This window comes from Perca flavescens, chromosome 7, assembly GCF_004354835.1.
Source record: "Perca flavescens isolate YP-PL-M2 chromosome 7, PFLA_1.0, whole genome shotgun sequence".
NCBI classification, from domain to species: Eukaryota; Metazoa; Chordata; class Actinopteri; order Perciformes; family Percidae; genus Perca; species Perca flavescens.
The window spans coordinates 32675673-32688369 of record NC_041337.1 but is presented as its reverse complement, the minus strand read 5'-3'; the positions used below and the strand labels follow the sequence as shown (position 1 = coordinate 32688369).

The following is a 12697-nucleotide window of genomic DNA, read 5'->3' as shown; positions in this document are numbered from 1 at the left end:
ATACAAAATGCATTTACCGCTAGTACCAAGTAGCACACAAACAAGGAAATGATACATTATATATCCACTACAACTCTTTGTGACACACTTAGCAAGTTCTATAACTCAGAGGGCACTCCACCATATGTGTTATAGCAGCAACATTATCTGCTCCTCCTATTAGCTTAGATGGAGAATATAAAATAGCAAGCCTAACAAATCACAAAAAGGTACAAGATCAGAGCTCCTGCAATTTGGCAGAGATTTGGGTATGCGCTAGTCTCACATTGCCAGACCTTCCTCCACGGCACGGAGGAGGGTCTGGCTAGTCCAGCACACAGCATTCCGGGATGGGTGAAAAACGGTGCTCTGGTTTATTGGCATTTCTTTAAACCAATCACAATTGACTTGGGCCGGACACAATGACGGCGCCTCTGCAAAATAGCCTCGGGAAGGAACTTGTTTTGGTGGAACGTGTACGTTCAAAAGTTGTTTTAGTCGTGCGAGAGAAAACTCAGGTTGGACAGATAGTCTAGCTAGCTGTCTGGATTTACCCTGCAGAGATCTGAGGAGCAGTTAACCATAGTCCTCACAAATCCACCAGAGTTTAGAACGCCAACACAAAGAAAGGAGAAGGTGACGGAAATCCGGATGAAAATCAGGGACATCTGTGCTAAAATTAAAAAAGAGCCAAAAAATGGCTTCAGCTGCCTCTGTCAGTCACGTGATTGCCGCCGTGCATCCTTTCTCACTAATTCAACGCTGTCAAGACAAAATGACTCAACTTAAATAGACTTTGTTGTTTTAAACCCTTTTCATTGTGTGACGGTGGATCTCTGATGCTCTAACCGTTTGAGGAGGTGATGGGTGATGGGTTTATTGATAGCGACTCCTCCCTCCTCCTTCAGGATCTCCTCCAGAGCTCGGAGGCAGTTCACCATCACCACCGGGTCTGGGTCCCTCAGCAGGGTGTACAGCTCGTTCACCACCGCAGCATCTGGAACAATCACGGGCAGGAGCTTTGTGGACATGGTGTGGATGCGTATACACAAAAAGAGCCTGAAACCTTATTTAGGCATGTACACTTCAACAATAACTGGACTGAGCGCCCGGATAGCTCAGTTGGTGGAGCGGGCGCCCATGTGTGGAGGTTTCCTCCTCGACACAGCGTGTCATTCCCCCTCTCTCTCCCCTTTCATGTCTTCAGCTGTCCTGTCAAATAAAGGCCTAAAATGCCCAAAAAATAATCTTTAAAAAAAATGTATCACTGCACTCATGACATGGTCGGACTCACATTGGTTAAGTTTTTAAAAAGGGATCAAAATCAATGCAGCGTTTTTCTGTTGTTTTCGGGGTTTGTGTGCTTTTCTTTTTCCATCATTTCTATATTTGCAGCGCGTTTGTGTATTTGGTTGCGTTGTGTGTATTTGGTTGTGTCGTGTGTATTTGCAGCGCGTTTGTGTATTTGGTTGCGTTGTGTGTATTTGGTTGTGTCGTGTGTATTTGCAGCGCGTTTGTGTATTTGGTTATGTTGTGTGTATTTGCAGTGCGTTTGTGTATTTGGTTGCGTTGTGTGTATTTGCAGCGCGTTTGTGTATTTGGTTGTGTTGTGTGTATTTGGTTGCGTTGTGTGTATTTGCAGCGCGTTTGTGTATTTGGTTGTGTTGTGTGTATTTGGTTGCGTTGTGTGTATTTGCAGCGCGTTTGCTGAATGCTGCACGTGTTGTCAAATTTATGACGATGTTTTCTTGATTTGCTTGTGTTTTGTCTATTTGCGTGTTTTTTTGTTGTTGTTTTTTTTAAGAGTTGCTGTGCGTTTGCCCCTGTCGGACACCATAAAAAACTGTCTTAATGACATAGAAAGAACGACAATGGGTAAGATAAACCACAAAGTCCTCCATCCACCATACCTATCTCAGAGCTGGGTTGGAGATTGTGTAGTTTGGCCCAGCCGAGTACAGCCACTCGTCGTACACAAGCTGCTCTGTCCTTCAGTCCTGCTGTCAGAGGCTGCTCCACATACTCCACCAGGCTGGGTAACCTGGGACACACACACACACACACACACACACACACAAATAAAAACCAAACCATTCCAGCAGTCACAAGGTGGATGTGAGGGTTTGTACCGAGGTATGGAAGTGATTTTACCAGAGGTAGGGGGACTCGAGTCGAGTCGGCAATTTGAGGACTTGAGACTTGCTTGACTGACGTTGAGAAATGACTCGACTTGACTTTGACTCGAGACAGATGACTTAAAAAGGACCTGACTTTTTATTAGCCGTAATAGCCAGGCTGTATTCCTTTTTTCAAGGAATTGAGAAGTTAAGCTTTGTTTTTTAGAACATCTTTGTGCTATACGCGCCACCTTGCCATGTTGCTAGTAGGGGTGTACGATCACACACACACACACACACACACACACACACACACACACACACACACACACACACACACACACACACACACACACACACACACACACACTCTATCTATCTATCTTATACATCCCTTAGTACATTCATATGGATTTTTTATGTAGTTTATTTAGTATCTTTTATTGTCCATATTATTAATGTGGATTTGTTATTTTATCATCCTGTTATGATGTATGTGTATGTTGTGTGTGATGGCTGTAAGCTACTGGGACCTTGAATTTCCCCTTGGTGATCAATAAAGTATCTATCTATCTATCTATCTATCTATCTATCTATCTATCTATCTATCTAGTGATTGCAGTAGACATACAATAAAAAAAAATGTTTTTTTAAAATAGATTTTTGGAATTCTATGAATCGATTTTGAATCGGTAGAGCTTCAATCGCGATTCGAATCCATTTTTTTGCACACCCCTAGTTGCTAGGCAACCTTCCAGAGCACGGCAGACCAGCAGAGGCAAACGTAGGAGGCAGCCGTCATGGAAGGGATTATGCCCCAAAAAGTGAAAATCGGGTTTAAGGAGTTTGTAGTCGATGTTCGTTGGAAAAAAGAATAGTTGTGTGCAAGGATTGCAACTCCAAAATTACGGACACGACAAACGCAACATCCAACTTTATCCGTCATTTCAAGCAACACAGACAATGGTAACGTCACGTGAATGTGTGTTTTAGATAATGTTGATGGACATTTTTTGGATGACTTGACTTGTGACTTGCTTGATTTATCGCAGCGGCTCGACTTGACTTGCTCGATTCTCACCACAGTGACTTGAGACTTGCTTGCGACTTGAAGGTTTAGACTTCAGACTTGCTTGTGACTCGCACACGTGTGACTTACTCCCCCCTTTGGATTTTACATTAGCCCTGAACATCTGCATTTATTATGAAATAATGCAGATAATGTTGAGGGCTGATTTAAAATCACTTCCATACTGTATCCAAAGGGTGTTGTTTTTCTTCCAATATATAAAAGTAGAAACGCTTTGAGATGAATTTTTAAGTTTACTTTTCAAAAGGCAAACAAAGAAATTAAACGGAGATGTATTTCTATTGTTGGGGTAAAATGATGGAACAATGCCAGTGTAAATTTAAAAATGGGCAACTCTCTTTTGGTTTTTAAGAAAATGGCCTGCAATGCTATTTTTGAGGGATAGAAATGGGGTTCATTTCCTGGTATCTTTACTAATATCTTGGTTTTTTTTGTTTTGTTTTATATGTATTTCCTTTGAGGTGGGTGGATTTAATCGATAAGAACATAGGAGATAGGCATATACTGTATAAGCTTTAGCTTCAGCCTGATCCTTTCAGTCACTGTTTATTTTTTTAGTTTACATTGTGATATGTACAGTGACGAAAATAAGTATTTGAACACCCTGCTATTTTGCTATTTAAGTTCTCCCACTTAGAAATCATGGAGGGGTCTGAAATTGTCATCGGTGCATGTCCACTGTGAGAGACATAATCTAAAAAAAACAAATCCAGAAATCACAATGTATGATTTTTTAACTATTTATTTGTATAATACAGCTGAAAATAAGTATTTGAACACCTGAGAAAATCAATGTTAATATTTGGTACAGTAGCCTTTGTTTGCAAGTACAGAGGTCAAACGTTTCCTGTAGTTTTTCACCAGGTTTGCACACACTGCAGGAGGGATTTTGGCCCACTCCTCCACACAGATCTTCTCTAGATCAGTCAGGTTTCTGGGCTGTCGCTGAGAAACACGGAGTTTGAGCTCCCTCCAAAGATTCTCTATTGGGTTTAGGTCTGGAGACTGGCTAGGCCACGCCAGAACCTTGATATGCTTCTTACAGAGCCACTCCTTGGTTATCCTGGCTGTGTGCTTCGGCTCATTGTCATATTGGAAGACCCAGCCTCGACCCATCTTCAATGCTCTAACTGAGGGAAGGAGGTTGTTCCCCAAAATCTCGCAATACATGGCCCCGGTCATCCTCTCCTTACTACAGTGCAGTTGCCCTGTCCCATGTGCAGAAAAACACCCCCAAAGCATGATGCTACCACCCCCATGCTTCACAGTAGGGATGGTGTTCTTGGGATGGTACTCATCATTCTTCTTCCTCCAAACACAGTTAGTGGAATTATGACCAAAAAGTTCTATTTTGGTCTCATCTGACCACATGACTTTCTCCCATGACTCCTCTGGATCATCCAAATGGTCATTGGCAAATTTAAGACGGGCCTTGACATGTGCTGGTTTAAGCAGGGGAACCTTCCGTGCCATGCATGATTTCAAACCATGACGTCTTAGTGTATTACCAACAGTAACCTTGGAAACGGTGGTCCCAGCTCTTTTCAGGTCATTGACCAGCTCCTCCCGTGTAGTTCTGGGCTGATTTCTCACCTTTGTTAGGATCATTGAGACCCCACGAGGTGAGATCTTGCATGGAGCCCCAGTCCGAGGGAGATTGACATGTTTAGCTTCTTCCATTTTCTAATGATTGCTCCAACAGTGGACCTTTTTTCACCAAGCTGCTTGGCAATTTCCCCGTAGCCCTTTCCAGCCTTGTGGAGGTGTACAATTTTGTCTCTAGTGTCTTTGGACAGCTCTTTGGTCTTGGCCATGTTAGTAGTTGGATTCTTACTGATTGTATGGGGTGGACAGGTGTCTTTATGCAGCTAACAACCTCAAACAGGTGCATCTAATTTAGGATAATAAATGGAGTGGAGGTGGACATTTTAAAGGCAGACGAACAGGTCTTTGAGGGTCAGAATTCTAGCTGATAGACAGGTGTTCAAATATTATTTGCAGCTGTATCATACAAATAAATAGTTAAAAAACTCATATATTGTGATTTCTGGATATGTTTTTTTTAGATTATGTCTCTCACAGGGGACATGCACCTACGATGACAATTTCAGACCCCTCCATGATTTCCAAGTCGGAGAACTTGCAAAATAGCAGGGTGTTCAAATACTTATTTACCTAACTGTATACAATTATTGTTGTTTTTTTATGATGACTGAATAAACTACTACTACGTTGATGTGTGGAGCACTTCACCTGAGGTTGGTCATGTTCCTCAGGGCCAGGCTGCGGACCATGGGGTTCGGATCCTGACAGTCTTTCCTCAGCGTGTTGATGACCAGCAGAGACAGCTCCGGGTTTAAAGTGGCATAGGAACACAGGAAGACATAGACCAGTTTCTTCTGGACTACGTCTACTGTGGCACATGCTTTGACCATCTCACTGAACAGGCCAGATACATCCACCCCCTGGGACATCGCTCTGAGAGAAAGGGGGGGGGGGGGGAGAGAGAGAGAGAGAGAGAGAGAATAACACTATTAGATCCCAACATTACAGATTGGTTTAGGATTGTACAATTCAGTTCAATTTTATTTATAGTAACAAATCATAACAAGAGTTATCTCGAGACACCACACTATAATTTACAAAGACCCAACAAGTCCAGTAATTCCCTCAACAGCAAGCATTACAGTACAGTGCAGTAATTACATTGTACAAAACTGTTAAGTATTATATTGTGTTATGTCATTGTTTTGTAATGTAGTGTGTTGTATAACAATTAGTGCAGTATAGAATATATGTGACACCTACTATGTGATATGTACTATGCTATATATGCATTTTCTGTAAACTGCTTTGGCAACATGTCTTTGTTCATGTCAATAAAGCAAATTGAATTGAGAGAGAGAGAGAGCGAGAGAGAGAGAGAGAGAGATGTGGCCTGGAAGTCACGATCTCATTATCTTTATGAAAAGAGGAGAGGAAACAGACTAATCTAATAATATGGACTAAGAGTCTATGATGGTGAGTGGTGCATACAGTACATAAACATGTAATTTAAACTGTATTTTCGGCATTGGTTTGGCAATCTCTCTGCTCAGCTAAAATCTAAACGTGCTTGTCTGGTACAGTTTGCAACGAAGGGGACGGGGAGGACTGAAAAGCCCTCTTCCTTCGGCCAACCTATGAGCAGTCTGTACGCAGACAGCCACAGGGAGTTTTATCACGTCCTCCACCCCCCCGGGTATGAGCTCTTACCACCCGGAAGGAAATACAGAGTCCCAAATGCAGACTAAACCGGTTTAAAAACTCATTTGTGCCTACATCAAATCAAAATGTTAAACAATGTGTGTGCTTCCTGAGGGGCTGTGCAATAATATCACAGTGGCCTGTTTATGTGGCCTGTGCCTCTCATTGATTCAATTCACATTCTGCTTACTTGTGGATTATTGTCGTCTTCATTCTTCTCTTTGTATTGACTCTGTTTAACTGGTCCTAGTTATTCATCTCTGGCTTATTGTTTCTATTTATTGATCTTTTTTGCTATTGTAAGAACAGCTTAAGTTGTCAGTGCAGGACTCCAGGAAAAGTTTCCCCATGGGGACAATAAAGTATAATTGAATTGAAATAAACAATAAAAATGTAAAAGAAACAATAACAAAATAAACAAATATGTACAATATAACTTCTTACTGACAATAACAAAAGAAGGCGGTGTGGTTTAGTGCAGGACGTGCACAGATGTTGAGGGAAGGCTGCAAAAGTTCAGGATATATAGTTTGTGCAATGTACAGGTATAAAGTCCAGGATGTGCGTTAAGGCGCTGACACACCAACGCTATATAGACCTTAGTGGTCCCCTAATACTGTATCTAAAGTCTCTTTTATATAGACCTTAGTGGTCCCCTAATACTGTATCTGAAGTCTCTTTTATATAGACCTTAGTGGTCCCCTAATACTGTATCTGAAGTCTCTTTTATATAGACCTTAGTGGTCCCCTAATACTGTATCTGAAGTCTCTTTTATATAGACCTTAGTGGTCCCCTAATACTGTATCTAAAGTCTCTTTTATATAGGCCTTAGTGGTCCCCTAATACTGTATCTAAAGTCTCTTTTATATAGACCTTAGTGGTCCCCTAATACTGTATCTAAAGACTTTTATATAGACCTTAGTGGTCCCCTAATACTGTATCTGAAGTCTCTTTTATATATACCTTAGTGGTCCCCTAATACTGTATCTGAAGTCTCTTTTATATAGGCCTTAGTGGTCCCCTAATACTGTATCTTAAGTCTCTTTTATATAGACCTTAGTGGTCCCCTAATACTGTATCTGAAGTCTCTTTTATATAGGCCTTAGTGGTCCCCTAATACTGTATCTAAAGTCTCTTTTTATATAGGCCTTAGTGGTCCCCTAATACTGTATCTAAAAGTCTTTTATATAGGCCTTAGTGGTCCCCTAATACTGTATCTGAAGTCTATTTTATATAGACCTTAGTGGTCCCCTAATACTGTATCTGAAGTCTCTTTTATATAGACCTTAGTGGTCCCCTAATACTGTATCTAAAGACTTTTATATAGACCTTAGTGGTCCCCTAATACTGTATCTGAAGTCTCTTTTATATATACCTTAGTGGTCCCCTAATACTGTATCTGAAGTCTCTTTTATATAGGCCTTAGTGGTCCCCTAATACTGTATCTTAAGTCTCTTTTATATAGACCTTAGTGGTCCCCTAATACTGTATCTGAAGTCTCTTTTATATAGACCTTAGTGGTCCCCTAATACTGTATCTGAAGTCTCTTTTATATAGACCTTAGTGGTCCCCTAATACTGTATCTGAAGTCTCTTTTATATAGACCTTAGTGGTCCCCTAATACTGTATCTGAAGTCTCTTTTATATAGACCTTAGTGGTCCCCTAATACTGTATCTGAAGTCTCTTTTATATAGACAGCATTAGGGGACCACTAAGGTCTATATAAAAGCATCCAAAGAGCACCATGTCATGGGACCATTAATGGTTTTGAATACACCTGTGCTTTTCCTACTATGACATGTCGACATGTCAACATGTCTGCCGTGAAAAAAGGTCTATAGATGAATGTGGTCGTACAGATGTAAGCAGTGTGGCTGATGGACAGGCAGAGGAAGGCCAGCCTGACTGTGACCTAGGTCACCCTTATATACCGTCTATGGGGTCACCCATGAGGTTACCTGATGACTTTGAGGATGGTGTTCCTGTAGCGCAGCTGGTCACCCTGGACGTTGGGGTTGGACAGAGCTCTCCTCAGCTCCCTCACCGCCTCCTCGCTGCCCAGATACGGCATGCTGGCTACACACAGCACCGTACCTGCTCACTTTAAAGCATTACTTGCGACATTACACCACTGACTTTTTAATTTTTTTTCAAAAACGTTACCATTCAGCACTTTAAATGGGGGGTTTTCATTCCTAACGCTACTCGATGACTCGATTGTTGTTTACAACACTGTGCACACTTCCGCAGTTCTTCTTCTTCTGCTTTCTTATTTTTTGTTTATTGTATGCTGCTCTCTGCTGGTCGGGGTAGGGATGACATTCTACCGTCTAACACTTAACAAGACGGTTCAGAGCAGGGGGGTGTCAAACTCAATTTCACTTTCCAGGGCCCACACACTGGAAAATGGCTAGACCTTTAGTTTATTGACATGCTTTTATTTCATTGAAAAAGTCAAACGTCTTTGACTGTATTATCGCATGTATCATATAGTCTTCTCACTTAGTTTGGTCCACATAAAGCCCTTAAACAAGCAAAAAAGTTCCTTAGCCATCGTAGAATTATTGTTGTTATTGTTAGATGGGATAGGTCTCATGTTGTGGGACATATGAGGGGTTCTCGCACTACTACGGGTATGGTTATGGCAGATTAGGGCCCGAGAGATTATAAAATCGCATGTGATAGTGACCTCATTATCGGCCAAAACAACCACAACAAATGTGTATAAAATGTTCCAATTTCCTATACGATTTATACAGCTAAAAAGCCTGGGGTCAAAATGACCCCAAGGAACACAGATGCGTACAGGACACTTGCTCTGCACAAAGTCTGCTGTGAAATTGTTTTGTCTGGGTGACAATAGATGTGGTCAGACAAAATATAATCTTAAATTCCTTAGCCAGGCTCCAACATATAATCAACATTTGTTCACACTATTTCAACATAACACCCAAACAGTAGTCAGTGTGAGTTGATGATAATGGTTTATTGATTGTGAAAAGCAGAACATCTACAAAGAACAGACAGCTTTAGACCTCCAGCAGTCTTAGTCCGACCCCAATCCAAAGGCAAACATCCACTCCACCTGCCCCCGTTGCGTGGGGTTTAAAGGCAGAGCTTCATAAAAAGGAAGGGTGGGAGGGACTTGTTGCTGGACAGCCGATCAGCTGACGCAGACGGACATTCTGAACACCACCCAGCAGGTCCAAAGAAAGCTGCTCAAGCCTTCCTTCGAGCCGTGTGGGCAGAGCCAGGTGCCAGGACCGATAAACCGCTTTGTTTCCACATGATACATTCACTAACATTAACATCATCCACTTCCAAAAGAAAATAAATCACCAAAAACCCTCTGTTCCACTTCCACACAGCAAAGCACCCCACCCGAATGATAAAATACTCAAACACACGCACATTCACGCTCAATTTTTCCTTATTTACGGTCGAGAATTGGAATGTTTTCTCTTTAGAATTGAAAGTCCGTTTTACATTCAGATCAATTACATGAATCAGTCGTCTATATGGATTGCGAAAGGGAAAAAGGAAAGGCAGAGAATGCAGATCTAATTAAGAAGAGACGGGGTAGTACAGTATAGTACTTTCAGTCAAAGAATTGATTTCAAAATACCACTGTTGGTTTATAAAGCACTGAATGGCATTCCTGATCTTCTGCTACATTATGAACGTCGGGGACAGGTCTGCTTTTTGTCCCCAGAATCAAAACTAAACATGAAGAAGAAGCAGGGTTTAAGTTTTTTTTTTTTACACAACATACATACATACATACATACATACATACATACATATACATATATATATATATATATATATATATATATATATATATATATATATATATATATATATATATATATATATATATATATATATATATATATATATATGTATGTATGTATGTATGTATGTATATATATATATATATATATATATATATATATATATATATATATATATATATATATATATATATATATATATATATATATATATATATATATATATATATATATATATATATATATATATATATATATATATATATATATATATATATATATATATATATATATATATATATATATATATATATATATATATATATATATATATATATATATATATATATATATATATATATATATATATATATATATATCTTATTCTATTTTAGTTTGCTTTTTATTGTCCATACTCTTGGACTGTTTTTAAATGTCCTTTTGTAGTGCATTTCTTTTGGACTTTGTCTCAATGTTTTGGTGTTTTACGTACAGCTCTTTGAATTGCCTTGTTGCTAAAAATGTGCTATATAAATAAACTTGCCTTACCCTGAATTTACATTTAATTCCAAGATCGTGAAAGGTAGGCCTCCTTTCAGCAGCTCTTTCCAAAGATTGATAAATAAAAGTGGATGTTGTCCATCCCCCCTCCCACTGGGAAAGATGACAGGGATTTTCATCTGTGTGCTCTCAGTGTTTTGACTGAAAAGGGAGATGAGACGGACAGCACCACACACAACACACACACACACACACACACACACACACACACAAACACACACACAAACACACACACAAACACACTGGACCAGTGTCAGAGGGGCAGCAGTGTCTATGACAAATTGGGGCTAGGAGCAGGGCTGGTGGAGTTGTTGTCCTGATTCGCTGCCTGGGTTCCTCGGGGCGGAACCTCGATGATACGTGGCTTGTCGATGATTCGGGCGCGGCGGTTGCCCTTTTCTACGATTCCGATTATCCACGCTCCGCCCGCCGCCCCCTGACCTCCAGCTCCGGAGCTCTGGCTCTTCATCTCCGAGCAAAACTTGGCCGCCTGCTCTCTGGGCAGACACATCAGCAGCCCACCTGGCGGGAAGGAGAGGAAGACGGATTTTAGGGTCAACATATAATATACATTCTCAAGCAATAATCATCCCACCTAATTATGGCTAGACCCATGTTGCATTATCACCTTCTTCGGAGCGCCAAAGCTCCACCAAAAAGCAGAACATTTTGATTTTGGATGAGATTACTTTCAATCTAGGGCTGGGCTGGGCGATATGGACAAAATCAAATATCACGATATTTTTGACCAAATACCTCGATATCGATACCGCAACGATATTGTAGATAGTGTTGACTATTGGTGCGTTCACAAAATATTTACACAAAGAGATTTTTGATAAATAATCATCAGTAATGTAGATATAATGACTAAGTGGGTAAAGGCAAATAATAGAACAGTTACAACAGTCTGGTAAGTTCAGAAAAGGACATCACTTTACTGTAATGCAGCCTTTAAAACCAGGAAACACTTATGCCATATCACGACATTACGATATCCAAAATCTAAGACGATATCTAGTCTCATATCATGATATCGATATAATATCGATATATTGCCCAGCTCTATTTCAATCCCAAAATTTGTTGGCAACCACACCTTACTGCATGTTGACATACTGGATTCTAGGGCTGTACCAAATACCAGTTCTTGCTAGCGAATATTTGAATCTGCTGATCAGGATTCAGCCGGCCGGTGCCAGACCTCAGCAGAGCTCTGTGGGATTACGTACGGCCGTACTATTTCTACCTTCGAATGGCGCTGCATGAATTAGCTAGCGGCTTGCCGACGTTTAGCTGCTATATTAATCCTGCCAAAAACAATGGTGAATTTCAGCCTGCTTGTACATTTTTTCAGGGTGCATTATATTAAAAAAATATGAGGATTCAGATATTACAGTATTGAAGAAAAAAAATAAAACGAATATTCCAATCCCAAAAATTGAAAATCGAATACCTACCCAACGAATGGGTATCCAAGACGGTCGAATATTTGGGTCCAGCCCCACTGCGTTTATTCACAGATACACAGACAAGAACCCATTTATTGTGGGGTCATCTCAGTTTACATACCAGAAGTCTCTGGTGACGTGCCCTGAACCAGGTTGAATATGTTCCCGCAGGCTTTACTGATGGCAGCCATCTTGGCTATGATCGGCAGGTTGTGGATGACGAAGGCCACCTCGTTTCGTTGCTGCGCCGCCAGGTTGTTGGCGTGTCCCAACAACCCAAAACCAGTCACGTCTGTTGCGGCGTGAGCCTGGAACTTGTGCATTAGGCCTGCCGCTGGAGACAGAAATCAACTTTGTGAACTTTAAATCACAACTACAAAAAGTCACAGAAAGAGGTCTACTTTAACTGGGTCCAAGACCATCTAAAGAGTAAGTACAAGTAAATTAAAGACCATAA

General features: G+C 40.6%; 2 protein-coding genes across 2 annotated transcripts in view; both read right to left on the bottom strand.

Moving 5' to 3' along the window:
- The window catches only part of ap4b1 (adaptor related protein complex 4 subunit beta 1), a 31643-nt gene extending 22959 nt beyond the window's left edge, over positions 1 to 8684 (bottom strand). Inside the window, exons 1-4 of the mRNA XM_028583801.1 lie at positions 8393 to 8684; positions 5440 to 5664; positions 1890 to 2020; positions 829 to 976 (exon numbers count right to left, since the gene is read on the bottom strand). Coding sequence (XP_028439602.1) covers positions 829 to 976; positions 1890 to 2020; positions 5440 to 5664; positions 8393 to 8505 — 617 coding nt within the window. The 5' untranslated portion in view covers positions 8506 to 8684. The remainder of the gene's footprint in view (positions 1 to 828; positions 977 to 1889; positions 2021 to 5439; positions 5665 to 8392) is intronic.
- Positions 8685 to 10584: 1900 nt separating this feature from the next.
- The window catches only part of LOC114558822 (selenide, water dikinase 1), a 10408-nt gene continuing 8295 nt past the window's right edge, over positions 10585 to 12697 (bottom strand). Inside the window, exons 7-8 of the mRNA XM_075447433.1 lie at positions 12362 to 12574; positions 10585 to 11311 (exon numbers count right to left, since the gene is read on the bottom strand). Of these exons, the coding sequence (XP_075303548.1) occupies positions 11061 to 11311; positions 12362 to 12574 (464 nt within the window). The 3' untranslated portion in view covers positions 10585 to 11060. The remainder of the gene's footprint in view (positions 11312 to 12361; positions 12575 to 12697) is intronic.